This window comes from Triturus cristatus, chromosome 9 (assembly GCF_964204655.1).
Source record: "Triturus cristatus chromosome 9, aTriCri1.1, whole genome shotgun sequence".
Lineage (NCBI taxonomy): Eukaryota > Metazoa > Chordata > Amphibia > Caudata > Salamandridae > Triturus > Triturus cristatus.
Genome location: NC_140592.1, coordinates 272,803,065 through 272,827,322, shown reverse-complemented (window position 1 = coordinate 272,827,322; position 24,258 = coordinate 272,803,065). Strand labels below are relative to the sequence as shown.

The window sequence follows — 24,258 nt, the reverse complement described above, 5'->3', positions numbered from 1 at the left end:
GAAATCCATCGTCTATATGCTCCGAGGCTCCCCGCCTCGGCTCCCAAGGGGCTGCGATATTCGGGTGGCCAATGAAGGATTCAAATATCTCGGCATCTATGTAACTGCGGATCACGACAAATTTGTGGCTGAAAATCTAATGAAGCCCCTGCAAAGGCTTCGTACTGACGTCAAGCACTGGCGCTTCTTGCCCCTGACACTGCTGGGACGGGCTTCTCTTTTCAAAATGTTGGCCCTCCCTCGATTCCTATACGTGCTACAAAATACCCCTTTCCCGGTTGCGCCTTCTTATTTCGCGGCCGTCAACGCAGAGGTCACTGGCCTCTTATGGGAGGACAGGGCGCCTCGGATAGCTCTCCACAAGCTCACCAGTGGGTGGTACGATGGCGGTATAGCCCTCCCAGACATCAAAAAGTATTACTGGGCGTCGCAACTTATGGTTATAAATCAATGGCTGCATATGCCAGGAGCTGACCCTGTGTATCGTATGGATAGGCAGCTGCTGGGGGCGGAGGGGGTTATGGGAGCACTTTATAACCCCAAAAGAAGTCTCGTTCCGGCGGGGCCCACAGCGCACACCCTCCGGATATGGTTTGCGGCACAGCGAACAATGGGATGGGCGGGGAGGATTACCCAGGCTACGCCTCTCTGGGAAACAAAACAGCTTGGGGTGCTAAGCACCACCAAGGGGTTCCACCAGTGGGATCTAATTGGCATCTCCAGGGTCGGGGACCTCTGGAAGAAGGGAGAGGTGGTCACTTTTACCCAACTCCAGGCAGACTACGACTTGGCAGACACCGAACGTTTCCGGTACTTGCAAATCCGCCACACACTTCGGACGGCGATTCCACCTGGGACCCGGCTCCCGGAGTCGTCGCCGCTGGAAGACCGGCTCCTCACAGAACACCTAACTCAAAGAGCGACGTCCCTAACCTACCGGAAAATAATAAATAATCGCCCTGATCCTTTCTCGACCCTTAAGAGTAAATGGGAGGCTGAACTTGGAGACTTAGATGAGGCGGAGTGGCAATCGGCGCTCTCCTCCCCAAAGGAGGTGGGCATATCGTCCAGACCAAGGCTGGTCCAACTTAAAATTCTGAACCGCACATATTACACCCGTACACTCCTATTTAAATTGCAACGGGCGGAATCCCCGCAATGCCTTAGGCAATGTGGACACGAGGGAACTTTCTTTCACACCCTCTGGGAGTGCCCAGTCATAGCGCTTTACTGGAAGGGGGTGTTGCACACGATCTCCCAGGTGACAAAAGTCCTGACGCTCCCGGAGCCTCGGAGGTGTCTCCTCAATATCTGGGAACAAACAGACCACAAGAGAATGACACAGCTCTGGGTGACATTGGGGCTCATGCTGGCAAAACGCAATATAGCCCAGCGATGGGGATCGGGGCAGTCGCCTACCCTGGCGCAATGGATCCAGGACATGGACTATGTAATGGTGGTTGAAAAAACTGTATATATGCATAGAGGTTGCCCCAAAAAGTGGTCCCAGGTGTGGGGTGGGTGGAATATATACAGAGGAAAATATGTGAACCCCCGCACGATGCCTCAGATTCTGAACTCAGTGACCAAGAATAGCCATCTTATCGCTAACAGCGGTTGGGGATGGGGATGGGAACGACGATGTGATACGTGTGGAGCGTCTTTGTGTCTCAATTGTGCCTGTACTAAACTGTTGCAATACTTTTGGACTAACTTCCTGCTTTGCCTGATACGAGATGAGTTGTGTTTTTGTTTGCAAAAACGTAATAAAAATATTGCAAAAAAAAAAAAAATTACTAAAAACCAGCATGGACAATCTCAAAACATCAATTCATTAAGATTGGCATAACAAGTTTTGGCTAGTAGACCATGCTACATACAAAAATTTAAATACAGCCACCACAACTACAGTTGAAGAATCGCTTTTACAAATCCTAAGGGCTTGTATTTGGTCTGTCAAGCTTAGGCACCAGGAGAGGGGAACAATTTAAGTACTTCTAGGTTCAGCATATTTTGGACAGAAAAACTACAAAGTGTTACTCAGTTTCATCTAGGAGAGTACAAAACAAAGCAACACAGGTGTTGAAGTATAGGCTGCAATTGATGGTGTTCCAAATTTAAACTGCAAAAACAGAGAATGTGCCCATTGCAGAGTAATTTTTAAACTACACTTGTCCGGTGCATGCCCAGATATGTTAAAAAAAGAAAAAGTGTTGTAAAGCTGCTCGCACAGCTCAACAGTTCGTTACGGGCAGCAGCTCTCTACCAAAATTGCGACTTGACCAGGATCAGAACTAGCATTGCCCTAGGTGGATGACGGATCTTCGCAGAAATTGGGTAGGTCTTATTTTTTTTTTACATAAGCCAACTACTTAATCTCCATAGAGGACGGCAGTTTTATAATCTCACATAGTCTCCCTCTACAGTTGGGGAGTTCACTGGTAACCCAAATAAGCACCCAATAGACTAATGGCCTCAGAGCGCCCAACTCAGTAACAGGGTTAATACCTAGGTCCAGTATTAATGGCACCAAGGGTGTTTACCTCCCTAGACCAGTTTGGGCTTTGATAAAATTGTTTTCGGTGGTGCACAAGGTACCCATTTTACAGTGGACCTATAGTTCAGCACCATATTGTGCCATACCCCTTACTTGCATCTTGCATATTTCCACAGCTGGAAGGATTAGAAACCAAGAAGCTCTTTTTGCAAACCTGAGAATTGAACTCGTTCTATGGTTTATCATGTGTGAACTTTTAAAGATCTGTGGGGCACCTAGAACCTGAAACTGGCAAGTGGATCCCTAGGTAGTCAGACTCCCCAACCCTTTCCGGAGCTTCCTTTCCTACATTTACAGTCCCCTTCGCCCTTTTCTTCCTAGAATAGGTCATCTGTTTAGTTTAGGTAGCATTGATTTTGAGACCGTCAGAACAGGTTGAAATTGTCCACAAGATTTTGGAGGCCCATCTTAGATGACAAGAACCAGAACTTGCAGGTCTGTCATGATGGGGGGTGGGGGGGCATTGAGACAACTGGACACATACAATCGTAAATATTAGGAAGAAGGAGTAGGAGCCAGGATGCAGCATATTCGCACGCCCCTGTCAATAGGAATTGCATGGGATAACTCCAATCTTGTGCCACACCAGACCCTAGCATAGTTCTCCTCATGGAGGAAAATTATTATATTTAGCAAATTACATCCCACATAGGGCGTCCTATAGTTTCTTTCTGGGCACCAGATAGAAAAAACACTACGGAGGTAGATAAGCACATCAAATATCTACAGTCTTCCACTTAACTGAGAGGAAGCGGAGACCTGGTCGATTGAACTAGTCTTCGACCTAAAGCCTACCTGTAGGTGAGATAGAATATGGTTTTTGTTGGTTCAGTACAAAAGCTGCTCCAAGACTTGTTTACAGAAGACCTTTTGGAGTTCTCCAAGAGGCAAATTGGGCAGTATTTTGAGGGGGAGCTATGGCTCCCCTTCTTGAAAAAAGGGACAATCTCTGCCCCTTTCCAGGTAGCAGGCATAGCTACCTCACCACAATTTCATTTGTGACCGCATTGAGAACCCAAATGGTGGGATACGATTTTAAAAAGCTGGGATCTTATCTAACCCAGGGGCCTTCCCGTGTTTCAATGCGGCTACAGCAAAAACATTCTCTGCTGGAGAAAACACTACAGGAGTGGAGCGTAAGTTGGACGTGGAGACGTCCACCAAGAAGATAGAGGCCTGATCTAATAAGTAGCCACTGGAGTAAAGGTTTACTAAGTGGGCATCCCATTCACAGCGCAGAATAGACTACTGCAGACTTCCTGAATTTCCCACCGCTGGCAGTAACTAGGAGTCAGAATTTTTGGATGTCATCATTAGCTGACACATGTTTACACTCACATGCAGCTTTGGCTAGCTTTATTTTAAGTTGTTATGGAACTCTGCATGCCCTAATCTCCTGGCTAACTCCTTTTTTAATTGCTCTAAGGAGATTAGTCTTTATCTCTCTACAAGATTGGGCAAGTCATCCATTTGTGAAACTCGGACGTGATCTTGTGAATTCTTTAAGAAAGTTATCTTTGAGCCTCTCAAATTGCACTCAGCTACAATCACTTCATTGTTCTCACAGTTGTCAAGCATGGCCCCCATGTGAAAAGCAAAAACTAAATACATGCCCGAGAGAACGTGTGGGGAGGAGCACACCGCCTCCCACTTCAGGTTCCTACGATTGTTCGTACCCTCCAATTGTTTATCATACATCTAAGAGACTGGAGGCTTCATAGTTAGTACTAGAGAACTGTGGTCACTCTCATCCCGCATTAACACCATCATGTCTTCCATCTACCTCCACAGCCTAACATCCAGGATGATATATTTGATTGAACTAGCAAACAATCCTCTCCTAAACGTGGGGGCAGAAGTAGCTAGTATCAGAGGGCAAGCGGCTATTACAGGCTCGCAGTCTATAGACCAGGGTAAAACCTACCACCTGGAGGGCAGACCTTGTGAGAATTCTTTTAGCTGGGGAGGTTAATTCCAGAATTGCCTACATTTGATCTGCCCTAGTAGACAGATCTTGAGTTATACCATTGGGTTCAAATGTAAGGTTAGGTGACGGGCCAAGATATTGTCCTGGAAATGGAGAGATGGTGATTCGTTCCAATACCAGAGACTCCGGCTGTAAATATAGATCAGTAGGGGAGGAGAAAATTAGCCCTTGAATGTCCGGTGATCCATTGGAAGTTTTACTACAAAGCAAGAAAGTGAGGTACATGCCCAAACAAGTAGGTTTCATAAATGCTAGTGATTACAAAAAGTATTAATAATGTAACAATCAGTGTAAAACCAGTTTTGGCAAGAGTATGGGAAACAATAAACAAGCATTAGCAAAGACAATAGGACTGACACTGCTTGTTGGTCTTTTGATTTTGCCATGCATGCTTTATATTGGTAAAACGTCATTATTGTGGAGCTGCCGGGCCTTAATCAATATGAAAAAAACATGGATAGAAGCAAAAATATGTTTTGAGTCTCAAAAAGCACACATTGTAATAGGAGTCACTGGCACTGAAATAAACCACTGTGTCCTGATATACTCCTTGTGAAAGAGCCGAATGCATTCAACCACAGGGAAGTTAGAGTGATGTTAGCCAAATGTGAAGACACAGAGATAATTACTACTACAAAGACCAAACTAGCAGGCCAATTCTAAAAGAAAGACATCAAAATGAAGCCTTGTTATGTGCAGCAGCAGTTTCTTCACGAGGGTGGGGGGAGTGTCGACCTCCCGGCCAGTGTGAGCTGCGCATGTAAAAAATAAAAAGCCAATGAAAAGATGTAATTGCCATTTTATTTTTCCGATGTGCGCACTGCAGCAGCCAGTCTGCCCAGAGATTTGTGGGGCGTGTCCTCTGCCGCAGATTGGCAGCATAGGACAAGAGCAGTGGCTGGATAGATGCTCCAAAAAGCGCATGACACTTTGGCCGGCTGTCTTGCGCCGGCCAAAGTGATATGCACACTTTGAAGGTCTTAGACAGCTGGGTGGAGACCAAACACAGGCCTTCAGGGCCTCTAGAAGCGTCCAGTCAGGTTGCTCCATCCAATCCAGGAGTTTCTCTCATGCTGCTTTAAAGCACAAGAGCATTGTATGGATTGGTTAGGAGAGCTCCCCTTCCACAGCAGATTCAGAAGTGGAACACCGAGGAGGACGTGCAGCCGTGGGTAAGTACCATTTATTTTATTTATTTAAAATGTTATTCTAGTTGGGTTTATTTTTTTACTTTTGGAGGGAGGGGGTGTTTTATTTTGTTATTTGGGAAGTGTGGGCACTGCACTCGCCTCACCACTTTTAAAGAGTACCAGCCGCCCCTGGGTATAATTTCCAACTTTTCACAGTGTGAATTTCTGCTGAGTGTTTGCAAGTTCACTATCATTAGGACCCCTTTTTTTCCCCATCCTTGAAAATTTTTTACTTTTGACCTTGTCAGGAGAACATTTCCAACCTTTCACAGTAATTAGCGATTAAAGAGGAGTTTGTGAAAACAATTAAAAACAGGCATGTTCGCTGGTGTGCAAAGACTCTAAAGGGAATTCCAACCCTACAACTACTGCTTCCTGCTACTCACAGACCCGGTATATAGATTTGCAGAAAAGTGGCAAAGTCAGGCAGTTGCTAGTATACAAACCCTGCCATAACGTGAGCCCTAGCATACTCAGAGAGTCTATAATCAGAGCTCTGATGGAATGAGAATGCTGCCATAATTTGTCTTCTTGGTGCTTGATACCAAAGGGCCCTGTGGACTTGAACAGGACAAGTAGATTAATGAAGCAGATATTTTATTAAATGCGAAACCCCTGGGTTGGACTATAAACTCATACAAACCCAATTACAAACCTATTACTACTAAGCCAATGTGGTTCTCTCAAGGTTTATGCTTAAGGTCACATGGTACAGCTGTCGATCAATTACACCAGATTGCACACACTCCAATTTGAAATATTCAGAAAGTACTTACGCTTATAAAATACTGCTCTGAAAGTAGTTTTTGGAAGAAGCTCGTAAATCTTTTCTAAAACTGTTGCTTCGCCCACTAACAGTGCATTTCCATTCCAAACTTGTACAACATCTTCACGGTCACGAACACTGACACTAACACCAATTACTTCATCATCTAAAAATAAAAGTTCCGGAAAAAAAATACAAATAATTCAATATTTAATATAGGTTTGAAAACCTATCACAATATACATAACATGCAATATCTTGCAACAGAAATAAGGTAGAGTGGTCAAATCAAGCACGTGGCGGTGGAGCCAAGTACTCACTGAAACAACTCTTGCACTCCTAGTGTAGTCTCATTCTCAATGGTACTGGGACCTCTCAGTGCAGCAAAGAATGCAAGTAGTTTTGCACTGCACTCAGCTTTTTTAATTCAGCACTTCCAGTAGAAACAGGACTCCTGCCCTCGAAACTTGTGACACCTCAAATCGTCAATCACCTTCAAAAGGCACCAATTCTTTGTTCCCGGCCCACAATGTCAATAGATATAAAAGTGTCCAAGAGAGAGAAAGTTGTATCATATGGATAGTAACTGCCCAGTAGTCTGGTGAGCAGATACGACTGAAGAGAGGGTAAGCCATAAAACATCCCCAGCCCTAAAAATGTTCTTTTGTTTTTAAGGTGGAAACGAAGCCATCAGAATGCCTGACCGGAATATTCATTACAGCGAAACAAAAATTGACTTTTGACATCAGCTTAATTGTAGCAGGAACACCAAAGACCACAAACACACGTATCAGAAAATTTGATATTAAGTTCAAAATAAAAATTGTTTGCTATCTAGACATGCTTACTATGACGATCAATCTGACGAGCTCTGAAAAGTGAAGGGAAACATTTTTGTGGGTTTATGGGAAAATCCAAAAAGACCTTCTGTAAAAAGTAAGGGTGGATTGAAACTTGTTATTCCGATATAAAATCAAAAGTTATTTGTAAGAAGGTCTGCCATTATATCACTTCAAGTGAACTAAAAGAAATTATAACCACCAAGACAGTGGTATCCAATCACTAGAAGTCTCGATTTTAAAATGTTTATGAGTAATAATGAACTTTTAACAACTCGGATGGGGGGCCTGCAAAGAAAATTCTCCTTGGAACTTATAAGAGCACCAACTGTTCCCAGATATCACATACTAGAATATATCTTGTTTCCCAATTCCAACAGGAAAAGCACAAAGAAAACAAGCTTTGCATCATGCAAGATAGAGGGTACTTTTCTTTTTGGAAGCCACTGACCACATATTAGGCACGTGCTCTTTTTTTTTTTTTTTGTTACTTCTGAGCAGGATATTTCCCACTGCTCTCATAACACCACTATTATGAGCTTTAGGCTGAATTGGTCACAGGTTTTAGGACCAACCATTCAAATCAGAGGGTGATAGCACAGACACTAAAGGACCTCTTACATATGGTTAAAAAGGGGCGGTCTACGATAGTTGAGGAAGGAGTACGGTGGATTTTAAATTGATTGCCCCATAGCTTTGTCCAACAGCTGAAAAGGTCCAACTCTTAAAGGAGGCGGGGTGTTCACAAATACCTCATCTACTCTGTCATGGCACTGTGTCCCTTGGATGTGGAAGTAGCATGCTGCCCGAGACTGGAGCACAGAATGCACTACATACTGCTGGAGTAAGAATAACTGTTAAAGGGGGAATAAACGGATGCCAAAGAGCCCCGACACATAGCATTAGCCAAAGTGGGTACCCAGAAGAAAGGGTGGATGACAGACTGTTTAGCAATCAGACATGCTGAATTAATTATGGAAAAACTGCAGATCCTTGTACTAGCACTTTCAATTACAATGGCCTTCAACAGCTGCTCTTTAATCTTGCAGAAAAGAACCTTCAAAAGGTGGCTGCAATAGCATCTGCATTTTCTCCAGCTTTTCAGGCTAAGGGAGAAGTTTGTAATGTTACCCACTATTTGTTTCTCCTTGGGGCGACTGGGCCCAGCCTCATAAACCCAAGTTATATTCTTCTTAGTAAAAGTTTATAACCAATGACACTTATGTTCACAAATGGCATTTACAAGAAAAGATTCAACTCTGCGATATACAAGAAGTGAATTTTCACTCAAAAACCTTTTTTTACCACTACTATGGAGCCAATGCAGGTAGTAATAAATCTGATCACAAGTTTGGTTTTCAGCGATTCAGAGTGATGACACCAGAATAAGATGGTTAATGCTCAAACTGTGTAACTCTAGTCTAGTGTAGAAGTTCATCTCTTTTCAGGTAGGGAAGGAGAGGAAACACCCATTAAACTGGCGAGGGGTTTGGGGGAACATGTTTCTCTACATAGAAACTGTTTCCACATTGCCAAACCAGACAAAATTAATATAAGTTAACAAGGTTGAATAAACTTGTGCCCAGACACCTGTAGCATTTACTAACAGGAAATTGTGTATGCATGCAACTACTGCTGGAAAATGCAAAAGTTGCATCTTTTTTGCAGCTTACGAGGTGTACGCCTCAAATTCTTTGTAAATGCCAACACTTTTTGTGGAAAATTTGCTGATGCTACAAATGCATACATAACTTCATTATCCAGTAGATGTGCTACTGTATCAAGTCCTCATCCTGGTGACCTGAAGTAGTCTCTGCATTCTGTGTCTGCTTTGTAAAGCGGAGCACTCTAATGAGGAGCAAACTTTGGATACAGATCCACAGGGGAACGTTACATTCCAACGCATGGATCATGTTATCATTTTATTGCCTGGGTAATACCCTGCATGGTATGTCTGCATTTATATTGCTAGGGTCGTGCCCTTCTTTTTGGTGCCTGATTTAGTGACAGCGCTTCGATGCAGTTTGCTTTTATGCACTTTATGCATTTTTTAAACATTCAAATACGAGTGGCTAGGATTGAGGTCTTGAAAGGCCAGGACAAAGATCAGAACTGTCAGTGCCAGTTGGGACAGCGAGATTGTGGTCTTTGGCTAGCCCTCTTGACCAAAGTCTGCATGACCTGCGGCAGAATGGTACCCTCAATAAGGAAATCAATTAACCAGATGTTTGGAAGCTACATGGAGAATTTCAAAAGGGCATCAGACGACTGTGATTCTTTGGTCACTGTTGGAAAAAGAATATGTGAATTGGTTTGTTCTACAGTCACTACCTCTTCCGCTCTATGGGTGGGGTACTAAACCATCTGCTTTTATTTAATACTTGCAGTTGTTTGACAATCTTGCCTTATTTGAAGGGTGGTACCCTGGTCTACATTTGAAACCAACTAGGCTAAGGAGGGCCCTATATGTTATCACTTCACTGCAATTTTGCATTACATCCAAAACTATTTTTTGCAAATGTGTGTGTGTACTGCTTTCTTTTGTCATCAGTGGAAGACACTCATATGACCACTGCATGTTGATGAACTTTTCAAACACCATTAGAGGGTTTATAGAGGCTGATTTTGTGAAAGGTACCTGTTTTGTGGGGTTCCTATCTCCTTATATGCAGCAAAAGGGCAGGATTTTTTTTATTTTGGGCCAATTGTAAATTTTTATTCAAATTCAACATGTAAAATAAAATGGGGATGAGAGTTTGTTTTGTAGACCAGGCATCTGCCAAAAACAGTCTGAGCAATCATTTCCATCAATGAGCATGGTGACCTTATGTTCAACCATCTCAAACCTGTCAACTCATTGCCAAGGCTATCTCAGTCAAATCTAGAAAAAAGGGCAGGAAAAATGTAACTTGGAGGGCAAGTAACTTGGATAGAAGGGATTTTTTTTCAGAAATATTAATAAGCTTTAGTACAGCATAGCAGGGATTCGTTAGTTAAATTATCATTATACTGTGGACTTTGAAAAAGAATCATCAAATGCAATAACAAACCCACCAACGTTTGGGACAGAGTACACTCCTCTATACAATTCACAAGGGATTGTCAGTGCCACGTGAGCCCTTATCTAGTCTTAAGGCAGTATTCCTAACAAAAAAACCTTACCTGTTGCACAGGAATCTGTAAACTGTTCCCCAATAGTGGCCAGCAGCAACTCCTTCCAAACAACAGCCTAAAACGTTATATAAAAATACTGATATAAATGCAAAGCTTCATAAACGTACCCACTCCTTGTAGACGGTAGATGCAACAGACAAATGCAACAGCATCAAGAGGAAAGTAATTGGTATAAGCAGCAATATATAAAAAGTGCAGAACGTCATACAGAATGACAGCTATCTTATCAGCCTTGCTTTTCATTGAGGTGTACCCATTTATATAAGTTTAGTTTTAGGATTAACCATGTTTCTGCTTACACATACCATCACCTACAACTATTCAGTTGGCGAGCAATCATGAATTCCTAGTTGGTAAGACTGCTGTTGCCCCACCCCAGCCCACTCAACAGAGCATCTAGAACTAGTACACTGAATTACAGATGCTGCCCCTTGTACATCTGTGATATTTGCACACAATGCCAAGTTTAAACAGTAAGAGTGCCACCTTTAAAAGGTGCTGCAAATTTTCAGTAAGAGGTACCTGGAACATGTGCGAGCTCTGAATTACTTAAATGGAAAGTACCCAAAGGGTGACCAGTATAAATATAGATGGCATTGTGGTCATCAAGGCCAGTGGCAACCGTTTGTCCAATTGCAACTTCAGAGATCATTACCAGCACCATCTGAATGTTAAACATTGTGTACATTGCTCGCAGGATCTCATCCCAGTACCTACCTAGTTTAAGGCAGTGCCAAAGGAGACGAGCAAAGGTAAAGGTGATGTCATATTACCCTCCTTAAGGTGCTCTGCTCCGACCTATTACAGCCTGACCTCATTTCTGCAGTATGAAATCAGTTTTTTCCAGTGTTTCCTTCCCTTTCAGTGTGTACAGCTGTATGGGTCTTTTCATAGGCCTTGTCCCATTCATTATCTGTAATCTCACTTCCAGTTCTTTTCTCTCAATGTTTCTGTCCTGGACGTATATCTCCGGGTGATCCTATTAATATATAAAAAGCTGATGGTAAACGATTTTGGAGGTTTCCGGTCACGTATCCATCTTTCGAAGTCTGTGAGATCACGAGTCGTTGTGGTACTAATAAAGGGCTGTCTTACCTTTAAATAATCAAACCTTTTAACACTGGCAGTCCAAAGTCTTGTTTAATTTCCTCAAAAAAAGTAATCTTCGCTTTATTACACAGTGATCCTGCAATCAACCATTTAGCTTCTCACCAGGTCCTGAATCCGCCATCGTGACCAGAGAAAGCCAGGATTGCTGAATCAGGGGGTCAATTGTGAGGGATAAGACAACTCTTCTGTACCCCAAGCCATCCCAGGGGATTCTGTTTTGGCTCCCACACATGGACGAACAGCCATCTCATGCCAAGCTGTTATGTACCCTAATATAGGCCTGGCTAACATCACACCCCTTCACCTACATTACATCCCCTACACTACACTGTAACAAGCCTTTTAGGATTGAACCTTTACCTAGTTCTAGTCCTGGGTGCAGAAGGAGGGTTTCTCCTAAACAATAGAGTCCTATAACTCAATCAATAGACTCGTACAGTATGAATGTTCATATGGGTTCTTAGAAACCAGGCTGGGGCTACACCACCTTCTCCTCATATCTACGAACACGGTTCATCCCATACGTCATCCTCAAATCCAACAATGGCTAATACAAGCAACAAGGGACAAAGGAGCCCTAGATACTTTCTGTATAAATAAAGCACCTCTTGCTAGTGTTAGTTAGAGGGAACCAAGACTTCCAGGCCGACACACTGACCAGAGACGCTGAGGCTCCTGCATGCAGACACTCCAGCTGACAGTGGTCTGAACATCCCTCGCGGGGTGTCCAACTCAAGACCAGGAAGGGACTCTACGTTCTCATACTTCAGGTAATGGGGTTTGACTAAATCCTAGAGGGATTCTTGGCTTCATACCTACTCCCATGCTAGGTACACGTAGGTACATCTAGATAGGCATCTTAGGAGTACGCGCACTTTTATCATGCATTTTATATTCATGTATTCATTCATGCTTACTGCAAGATGGTAGAACTGCACTATCCTTTTATATTCACTGTACTGCTAATCATATATCTCTGCTACTGTCTAATGGTTGTTGCAGCTCATCTATTTTACACGAGAATAACAGCTGTTCAATAAAGCCTTATTGAAACACCCAGACTGTTTTTTCGGTGTATCTCCGAGATAAACTAAATGAGCACAATTGACTGAACGAAAAGTAGGACATGGTTTCCACGATCTTGAGGGATCAGGGTTGCCATGTTCTAAGGTTGCCAGAAACTAATCTCTCCCCGATAAGAGGAGACACTAGGGGCATTGTGAGCTAGCTGAATGCAAATAGGCTAACATTTCTCGGTGGGGGTGTACGGAACCAGTCTGGCACCAATCCCACAGTTTATGTTATCCAAACGCACAGGTCCTGCATGGGTACTATATGAACTATACGACAAAGAGATACATAGCCCTCTGCAATGTCTCTAGCTCAATTGGACATAATCCGCTATCAGGTTGTCTCAATCCTGCTCTGAAGCTCTCTATTTGGAGGTCACTACTTGGTGTACCTTGGCCTAGACGCAGTGTCTGCAGGTACAAGATGGCCACTCAACCTCTCACTGGCTGTGCTTTACTACACCATAAAAAAATAAATAGGGTGCTGGCCCAGCTCCATATCGGCATGGTAGTTGGGGTAGTTAGTGCTCCCACACAGGTTTTGCCATCTCCAGCTGGCCCATGAGAAAAATACATCACTTGGTGCACTCCCATCCAATCCATTATGCGGATAACCCCACACCTGTTTTTAAAGCTATTAATATATGTGCCTATACAAACAAGTGGATGGAGCACACAAGTCAGCAAAGAAATCAGAAAGTGATGAGTAGGCAGTGTCCATATAAATTAAAGTTCTAACAATGAGAAGTTTTATTTTTCCTTTTTAAGCCGATGAGTGTGAGACTGTAACGAAAGGCACAATTGAACAGCCTGGTAAAAGCACAACAGCCAACATAGGTTTTGTCCGCAATGGACTTTGTCAATGCTAATATTTCCGAGGATCACAGAAAATCCCCTTGTCCCGGGCACTACAAGGTGGTGGTGAAGACGTACAATACATAATCGAGAGAGGAGACCTAGAGCTTCCATGTCGTTTATGGGTCTGCTTTCAAGCGTAACATTTACGTGACCGATCAACCTAGTAGGATTATAGAACTGAGTAGGTTGATGTGATGTATTCAACGAGCAATGTAAAAGTGAGCCAGTCAAGAAGCTTACTCAAACACAAGCTCTAAATCACCTCTGGACCATGTACAACACGTCCTCACCACTTTTTAAAGGCTTGGGTTAAAGTGGCACTGTACTAGTCAAAGTCGCTAGGGACTATTACAGTTATCCTTCAACGTAGAAGCCAAGAAGTTAAGAGTCCAAAACAATAAAACGCTGAATCCAACAAATTCAGACTCTTCATACTCTTTTACTCTACACCTTCATTCGATCCTTCTACACCTACAACTGCTCGTCCTCAAACTTAAATTACTCATAACAGACCTACTAAAAAGAAATGGCTACGAGGCAAGCTCAACTTTAAAATCTTGCAACCATTATTAACGGAGTCTCGTTCAAACCTCCTGAAACATTTTAAAGAGTGGATCTACAACCTACATCTTGAAAAGAGAAACAAACAGCTACAATGTGCAGGGAAAACAAACTATCTTTATGGCCACCCAACAATCGGGCTATAGGCACATGAGAGGTGCTGAATGATGGCTGGCCAATAAGGAGGAGACCCTTATCAACAAACCAAGATTGACAAACCAATCTGATACACCTTGACATCTCAGAAGTCAGTCTTTGGCAATCTGGCTCATTCTACGTTGCTAAAAAGGCTAACACAATTGCCCTCAAACAAATACACTCCTTCTGTCGCAACCAAAGCCAACAGAGTGCAACAGGGATCTCACATCTGCTGTTCCATATCTTTATTCAGAAAAAAGGTTAAAGTACTAATAGGGCAAGTTTTAATTCCAAGTGTACACCATAACATCTGCTCGAAAATGACCCGAAGCATACATAGAAATGAATGAATGTCAACATTGAAATCTTAGCTAGGGAGAATCTGATGCAGACTCCAAAAACCAAAAAAATTGAGAAAGTTTAACTCATGCCTCAATTGCAAGTACATGTGACCCTACATGGTCTGGTAACTTTATTGACCTTCCAAAGAGACTCTTGAAGGGATGGCACACTTGGATTACTATGATGTAATGGGCATCAAGCTCCCCACAAAGATCACAGATAAGCAGCAAAACATCAGAAGAAGGCCAGAATGTACATGAATATTTGAAAAGACAGATGCGAAGTTCTCAGCATTCTACTGGCTCCTATTGGAATCGGGATCAAATTCGCAACACTGCACATGCATAAAGGCTCAGCGACGCCACACACTGACAGGAATCTGTGTTTGACTACTCAAACCAGACTCATCAACCCAACTAGTTTCAAAAACAGACAGGCAGGTTCTCTAAAGTCCACAGTCCTGCTCTAAAAGGTGCTGAACCAATGCACAAGGGCAGAACAGTAACACATGCACTTCAGGAGTGTCTTCAAAACTGAGCTGTTCAGGCACATCTGCGACTGAGGCTCTGAGCCAAGAAAAGCAACCGAGAACTATTAAGGAATCGCAACACAAAATGATCATAATTATACCTACTCTCAAATATTTTCTACACAAACTGTTTGTACTAACGTTCTGAAAGCATGAATGAATACGCGGCCTCACATGATTGCTCTTCTGTTCCTGTGAGGTGATTAAATCTCTCACGGGGATCCCTGGTACTAATTGTGCCATCTGTTGTCCTAAACCTAGACATGAAAGGGCTCTGTGAGTGTGCTATTCTGCCTCACATCAATAAGGAAAAGAGCAAAGGTTCTTACGATAATTTGGCTTTGACTCTTTTCTCATGGCACTCTATGGTTTGACCACGATAGTTCACCATCTTAGTTTGGCTGACTGCATCTGGCAGCTGATAGTTACCTATTCCAGTGAACAATGTCACTCTAGCACGACTGGAATGATGCTGAAACACACTGCCTGATAACAATGGAGGGTATAAGGCAACAAGGCTGGAAAACCACAACAAAAGGTGAGGTAAATTGAGAGTTGCCCTGCACATCTCAGAAATAAATCCCAAATTGGTCAGTCCGTATTACATAAACTGGGGCATCTGGCAGAAAAGTTTACTGGTGGATAGAGTATTGCAGATGCCTTGTCTGAATGGGTGATCATTTTTTTTTTAAAGATCTAGCTCCTTCAAGTATTTCACTATTGCACTCTGATGAATTTAAAGAAATTTAAATGGCCGAAAATAATTACTTTATTTGCGCTAATGGCACTACAAATTTCGATAAGCTCTTCCATGGGTGCATTAGGATGACAATAGCTAATAAACAGGCTGAAAAAGGTGTTGCCAGAATTACAAAATTAAAGAGACCAATTTCCAGCCTGTATTAAAAGGGCAACTTTTGCCTTATAGGGTTCTTCCTCTCGGTAATGGCCATCCTGCACCCTTTACAATAAGAAGACTACACAAGATCATTTCAACATAAGCCACTGAGCTAGAATACAAAGTGCCATGAAACCTGCTAACGTTATGAGATTCCATGGCTACAGTAAAAAAACACATGCATTGTACGGGTCACCTAATGACACATTGTTAAACAAGATATAAATCTATAGTTTACAGCAACATGCCAGGGAGTAATTAACAATACAAGGAAAGAACAGATCATCAAACATTCTAATGGTCTTACATATTCCCTAACCTAAATGCATATTTGTCTAGCTAGGTGGTTGATGGGGCAAAAGTATAATTAAGGTACTTAAAGTCAATAGTGGGGGTTCAACATTTTGTAACTGTATACCTTTACACTGATGAAAAGCAATTAAAAAAATAGTGTTGTGTCAAAGTATAATCATATAACCTACCGTACTTTCTTTATTAATTTTCATTCTCCATACACCTCCTTTAGCATTTGCTTCCTCTTCCCTGGGAGGAAAATGAGAATTAAGTTGTTGCATTCATAAAAGCAAATGCCGATTTGGTGTACATTTTGATCACCAACTTAAACAGAAAACTATAATAAGGATTTACAAAAATTGTGTCTTGAATCGATCATTCATCCTAAACAGAAATTGAGTGATGGGAGGCTGCAATCGGCTTATCAAAGACCAAGTTAAACTACTTCAGCATGAAGCCCATGAGATTTTCCGCTCTTGTAGGTCCCCCATGAAGAGTTTCGCTTCCACTGGGCTAAATTCAGCTATGGAGTCTAAGCCTGCTAGGCTGGGGGAGAGTGCATGACGGAATTGGAGGTATCTATAGAACTGTGTCCGAGGCATGCTCAATTCTTGTTGAAGATCCTGGAAGGACTTCAAGGCGCACCACCGCACCACATCGCCTATGGTGGAGATGCCTATCCGATCCCACCCCTCAAACCCGGACAGGGCCGCCATCTGTGGTAGTCGCCCATTGTGCCACAGGGGGGTTTCCCGCGTGAGCACGTTCCACCACCCAATTCGTGTCAGCGCCTGGCGCCAAATCTGAAAGATTACCTGCGTCGCCGGTGGCAAGCGCTCCCGATGCGCGGCGGAGTATAACAGGGTGTGTAGTGTGTGTGGGTATGTAATTAATCAATTATGAGGGAGATAGGAGACGTGATCCATTCACCTTCCAGTCAGTAGTTTGTAATCAAAAATAGAATGGATCACTTGTACTTGTTGTCCAGGGTTATATGGTTTCTCAACTGTTCTTTAAAAAACCCTCATTCACGTTTAGGTGGTTCGTGTATAGGGGTGGGCGGAATTTGCGAAAGCGACTTTCGCAAATTATCGCGAAACTGTTAAAAATCTCCGCAAACAAGCGGAAATATCGCGAAGATGCGGAAGTTTTTTTCCCGCCCGTTCGCGATATTTTCTGCATGGTTGCGGGTCGCTAACTTACCCCTGCGGTTGCTCGCGGGCGCGGCCATCTTGTTTTCAGTTGTCTCACGGTGCATGATCGCGAGAAGAAAGACGTGATCGCGCGACGCAGGACGTCACTGCGGACGCGAACTGTCGCGAGACAGCGCAAATGGCTAAAACAATACAACATCTCATGGAGAACGCGACCGGATCGGGAAAACTTGTCGGCGAACGCGGGGATTCAGGTAAGGCGATCGCGCGCGCGAGAATGTATTATTTTACAGCGCGAGCAAGAACCAAATTATCGCAAAGCTGCGGAATGCGGAAATTTTGACATTTCCGCGCTCTCCGCGGAACGCGGAAATGCCAAATTATCGCAAATTCCGCGAACAGAACGGAAATTTTGCCCAGGCCTATTCGTGTATCTTGATTCGCCGCCTAAATAACGTGATAGCATCATCATTGGGTTTTGTTTATGATTCCTCCACCTGGAGGGAACCACTGGATATTTGCAGTAGTGATCAGAGATAAAAAATAAAAAAATACAATAAAGTAAAGTGCTCGTGTTCAGTGAAAGAGTATGTTTTAAAAGATATTTCCTCATGCTACTTAGACTGTATTTTTTATTTGTGTCTGGTGCATGGGAAAAGAATAAAATAGGAGGAAGTTGTGCAGAGCAGGCGTGTGATGTGTCCACTGCACAATCAGTCCAAGAAGTGGGTCGACATGTTTCAGCCCCTTAATTCACCCCGTAGGGTCGGGGGGGCTTTCATCAGGACCTTAAGGGTGTTGGATGGTCATAAGTGGGGGTATTGCCCACTATAGGAGTGAGAGTGGAGGTCAAATATCAATCTGTTGAGCTCCTAAATGAAGGTTATTACCTGTGGGGGAGAAAGAAGTAAAAAAAGGGGATATAACAATGTCCTAACAAAAGTTAATTAAAAACCAATGATGGAATATGCAGAGTTAAAGCATGAAATGGCAAATCTTTTTGATACATTAAAAATGCAAGTGGTGTTCGAACACGCAGCTAGTCATCACATCGGGACATACGCAAATATAAAAATGGCAGATCTTTTCATTGATATCTGTATACGTATATTGGTATAATCGTTTCTCATTGGTCTGAACTGGGACAAAACAATCTCAGTGTGTACGTGAATGCATAACAACCCTCTTTCAATATCGATATTCTAACAGCATGGTAGCTTATTTCAATAGTCTGTTAAAAATTCTTACAGGAGAGAAACAATGCCAACAAATGAACAAATATCTGGTTGTTTTCACCTTGATGTTGGAACGGTACAAAATCATACTCCAGCGTAGGCTGACCATGCTGTTGTAAGTAGTGTGTGTGGGACCATGAGCCGCCGCTCCACTGCGTATGCCGGGTACCCCCTATCCCCATACCACCACTCATTCAGAACTAGCAGGTGGGAGGCCTGATAATAGGAGACAGCCCCCCTTCATAGGTTGAGAGGAAGCACATCCGCAGGGCCACCCAAACCACCCCACCCTCCCACAGAAACTGACCCAGGGTAGAGTTCACCCGACGGAACCAGCCCGGTGGAATCTTATACGGATGATTCTGCAGCTGGTACAAAAGGCGGGGAAGGGCCACCATCTTGAAAATCGCAGACCGGCCGAATATGGTGAGCGGCATGCGGGTCCACAATTTAATGTCTTGGCAAACACGCTCCCACACGGGCACCACATTACGCCCCCAAGAAACCGCCGGAGTAGTTGATAAGAACACCCCTAAATACTGAAGCCCCCCTGCCGTCATCCGCACCGGAGACGCCCACCCCTGCAACTGAGTCGGACCCCCCAATACCCACAGGGTAGACTTTCGGGGGTTCCTGAAGAGACCAGACGTCGCACCAAATATCTGCATAATACGGAGTAGCCGGGGCCCCGTGCGGTCAAGGTCTATCAGAAAAAATAGGATGTTATCCGCATAGAGAGCTATGCGATTGGCCAGTCCATTCTCCCACTCAAAGCCGGAGATTTGCGCGTCCATCCGCACCCAAGCCGCCAAGGGTTCCATGGCCAGGGTAAACAGATACGGGGACAGGGGGCACCCCTGGCGTGTTCCCTGCTGTACGGGGAACGTCATTGAGGACGCCCCCGCTACCCTGACCGAGGCCGTAAGCTCCGTGTAGAGAAGTCGCACGTAGGATATGAACCGCGGGCCAAAATTCAAGCGTTGCAGCAGCAGGAACAGATATCACCAGCTGAGGGAGTCGAACGCTGATCCATGTCCGCCAACAGGGCTGCTGGAACCCCCAACCGCTGCACTTCAGCGATCGCCACATGGGCCCGCCGAATGTTATGTCGCGTAGCGCGGGAGGTCATAAAACCCGCCTGATCTGGGTGGACCAACGAGGTGATGTATGGCAGGAGACGATTGGCCAAAGCTTTTGCCAGAATTTTTGCCTCTACATTGAGTAGGGAAAAATCGGACGATACGAGGCGTGCTCCTCCGGGGGTCTGCCTGGCTTGTGGAACACCACAATTTCGGCATGCCTCCAGTCCCGGGGTAACAATCCACAATCTCGAGCCTCCTCCACCGCAGCATAATGTGGACCTAATTGTAGGAAATACTTCTTGAAAAACTCACTCGGGAACCCATTCGGGCCCGGGGCCTTGCCCGGGATGAGGCCACCCAGCGCCTCCCCAAATTCCTCCACCGTAAACGGAAGATCCAATGCAGTCCTTGCCGCCTCTGATAAAGCTGTGATAGGGTGATCACACAGGAACCGCTCTACCTCCGCTTCCGTGAGGCATTCGCAGGGACTATATAGGCCTGCATAGTATGTAGCGAAGCTACTAGCAAGCGCACCTGGATCCGCAAGAGGCATGCCCCCTGGGTCCACGATCCCAGGAGGTCCTGGGTATGATACACCCCCTGACACAGCCTGTGTAGCATTCCACCCGACTTGTCCCCCCATTGGTATACTCGACACCTGGTGGCTAGCCAAACCTGGCATGCCTCGTCAAGCAAGAGAGATCCGTACGTCTGCTGTGCGTAAAGTAGCTGCCGGCGAGACACCTCGCCCCCATCCTCCCGGCCCTTACGCTCCAGCTCCGCGACCTCTGCCCGAACCAGCCCTGCTCGGCGCTCGCGGCTGGCCGCCGCGCCGTATGAAACATCCGCCCGCGTAATGTCGGCTTCAGCGCCTCCCACAACATGTCCGCCCCGGACACGGATCCCACATTCTGTGACAAGTATTGATCTACCGCCGTAGTCATATGCGCCCTATAGTGGTTTTGTTGCAGGTGCCACACCGAGAGCCGCCAACGAAACGACCACCCCGCGCCCCCCATCCATAGGACCGCAGACACTGGGGAATGGTCCGAAAGCCCTCGCGAAAGAATCTCCGCTTCCTCCAACCGGGACTCCGCGGCCCCAGAGAGGAAGATTTAGTCGAGGCGGGAGAAGGAGCCATGTACCGCCGACGGGTATGTGTACTTGCGGGCAGTGCCGTGGCAGCACCGTCAGGCATCCACCCATGCTAGGCCACCGACCAACGCATTGAGTTTTGTCTGTCCACCCTCCCCTCGCCCCCGGCCCCTTGACTGTCGGTCCCTAGGGAGATTCATCACATTGTTCCAGTCCCCCCCCCTATAATCCACGGAACCTCCGGGATGTCCGCCCAGTGCGCCATGAGTTGTTCAGCAAATGTACAGGACGTGGGGAGGGGGGGAGGGTTCGAAACACTGCCAAAAACCACCTGTTCCGACCCATAGCAAAGATGCATCTCCCATGTGTGTCTGCCCAAGTCCGATGATGCGTAAATGGAACCCGTTTATGTACGAAGATACCCACACCCCTGGAACCCTGAACAAACCCCGAATGAAACGTGTGTATCCATAGCGCTGGAGATATAGCACTTTCGTCCCCAACAGGTGCGTCCCCTGTAGGTGCAGCACATCCGCAGAGGCCCTCTTCGCGTACTGCAGGATCGCCCCCCTCTTGATCTTATCCAGGGCACCCCGGACATTCCAGCTCAACACTTATTGTGGCTAATCGCCCACTAGACCCCCGGGAATCTGCCGCCATGGGAGGTATAACCATGATATGATAGCAACGAAGGGACTCCGGCGTCTGTCCCTACCCATGCCCAGCTCTGTACAAAGGTGCGGTCAACCCCTAACCTAAGACCCCAACTACCCAACACACCCCCCAACCCCGCCTCCCCCACCCCATACCTCACAAACATCGCAGTGAGAGACATCCCAAGGCCCCAACCGTGAACCTCAGGAGTTCCCAACCAATGGATCCCCAACTTGCCTCCCACAACTAAACCCCAGAATCCCCACCCGCAACCTGCTACAGTGGTATCTGCCCTTCACGTCATTCTCCAGGGCCAAGGCAACCCCGTGCACAAAGGAAGATGAAGCAGCCGACAGCTAGTCCATGATGCAGAGACAAATAAGACCTGAGTCCAGGGAACTCCCGGGCCCTCAGGACCCAGCCGGCGGATGGCCAGCCTCCGGGCCAGCCGCACGCCGGGCCCCCCCGGACTTATTGCGACGGCGGGATCTGGAACGCCGTTGTCTCTTTGAATGGTTTCCCACCGCCTCATTCTGGGATGAGTCTGATTCCCTACCAGGGGGTGTATGAGGACGCAGCTTTACTGTCTCATCCGTCCATTTAAATACTTCCTCCGGCGATTCAAAGAAAAATGTTTGGGACTCAGACAACACTCAGGCGAGCTGGATAGAGAAGAGCGTAGGATAGATGAAGCTCTCGCAACCGAGCCTTGGCCGCTAGGAAAGACTGGCGCTGCTGTTGGACCATGCGCGTGTAGTCTGGGAAGACGAGGATACGGGAGTTTTCAAACTGAAGAGGCTCCTTCTCTCTGACTTGGCGGAGAATGACGTCCCTGTCGTGATAGTTCAGGATTTTAGCAATGACTGGCCGCAGACAGGCCCCCACCGGCGGCTTCTGGATAAGTGCTTGGTGCGCCCGCTCCACCACGAAGCAGCGGGACAGCGATTCAGGCGGGAGCCAGCCCTCCAGCCATTGGGAAAGAAAGCGCTCCATGTTGCTCCCCTCGCAGCCCTCCGTAAAACCCACAAAGCACAAGTTATTTCTGCGGGCCCGCCCTTCTGCATCCTCGACCCTACCCGCTAGGCCCCGCTGGGTCAACTCCAAGGCCGCAACCTGCTTCCTCAGCGTCGCCACCTCGTCCTCCACACCCGACACCCTGGTTTCAGTCTCTGTGAAGCGAGCAACCGCATTGCGCAGATCCTGGCACAGCAGCATCACATCCAAACCAACTGCCCCAATCTCGGCATCCAGCATATCTCGGGACTGTGTTATAGCTACTAGGAGGGCAGCATTGTCCGGCGTCACCGCCGAGGAGACCCCCGTGGCCAGGCCCGGGCCCGTGAATTTATCAATTGGCCCCTGTTTCGCCGCGCCTCCACCAGGTTTGTCCTTGTCGCAGACCCTTACTCCAAGGCCACGGCCGCGCAAGACCAGGCGGGCCCGACGGCAGGTCCCCTCCTCCACCAACGTTGCCACCTCCGGGATGTTGCCCCTGAGACGAGTCCTCTGCGCCAATCGTCAGGTAAGAACCGTGGGGATCAGGGTCCTGGCCTCCCCGCCCCAGGTACCCAGCCACCGCCGCCTGATCTGCGTGCCCCCGGCCTGTTCCGGACCAGGCCCGATCACCGCCAGAAGGATCCAGGCGCTGCCTCTCCGATGATGCCCCGGGGAAGGCGCGACGTCCACACCAACCCAGCCAGCCAACCGAGACAGGCCTCGCCGTCTCAGGGGTCCAGGAAGCTGCAGCCCGCCCTGACCGTGCCGGATGTCCGTCCGTCCGTCCGTCTCAGCTGCCCCCCCACAGGTCTCCTTACCCCCTACGACCCGAATCTGCTGCCGAACTCCCGAATCTCTGGTGCAACTGGGGGAGGGGGGGGCACAGAGCACGGCGCACAGGGACCCGGGGTGCAGCGCTGACACGGGGCCCACCGCCCGGCCTGGACACTCCCCGCACCTCACTGCCACGCAAGCCCCTCCGGGCTAGGGCACCCCAGGATGCATCCACAGGTCCCCTCCAGGCTGGGCTGAATGGTCGTCCCTAGGGCGCTGCTCCACCTCCAGCCGCAAACGCCGCCGTCCGGCCACCGCTAGATCAAGTATGGGTCCCGGCCGCAGCTTCACTCAGGCAGGCCAGGCCCCGACTCTCCGCGCACAAGAGGCCGCGGCTCACAGCACCGCACTAGGCCGGAAACCGCCGCTCAGTCGTTTTGCGGCTCATGGGGGACCCCGGACCTTCGCTCTGCTGCCGCCGCTGCCAGTCGCCCCTCACCGCCGTCAAGCACCTCAGCTCCTGGGAATAGGATGATTAAGCAGGATAAATGGTACGGGCGGGCGGGAGCCGGCTCAAAGCTCGTCCACCATCTTGGCTCACCAAGCCACGCCTCCACATTGGGGCATTTTGACATGTACAAGGAAAGTGTTTTGACAATGGATGTTGGTCTCAAAGGATGGCGAGAGGTCTTATCTCAAGAGGAACTTGGCAAGCATAAAGTTGTAGATTTAGCCTCTCATTCAGTCAAAGGGGCAGAAACGAATTATTATGCAACTAAGCAGCAGACTGTGGCATGCATATGGGCCATAAAGCATTTCAAAGTCTTTCTGCGACAGATGCCATTCTTAGTAATGAGTGACCATAAGTTTGTAACAAATGTATTCTCCTGTAAAAGAAGTGAGCGACCTGCTTCAAGTATTAGCAGATGGATAGACTGTTTTAAGGTGCTCAATT

General features: G+C 46.5%; 1 protein-coding gene across 1 annotated transcript in view; it reads right to left on the bottom strand.

Moving 5' to 3' along the window:
• EIF4E3 (eukaryotic translation initiation factor 4E family member 3) overlaps window positions 1-24,258 on the bottom strand; it is a 134,138-nt gene that overhangs the window by 39,826 nt on the left and 70,054 nt on the right. Inside the window, exons 4-6 of the mRNA XM_085624904.1 lie at window positions 16,502-16,562; window positions 10,502-10,568; window positions 6,511-6,666 (exon numbers count right to left, since the gene is read on the bottom strand). Coding sequence (XP_085481030.1) covers window positions 6,511-6,666; window positions 10,502-10,568; window positions 16,502-16,562 — 284 coding nt within the window. The remainder of the gene's footprint in view (window positions 1-6,510; window positions 6,667-10,501; window positions 10,569-16,501; window positions 16,563-24,258) is intronic.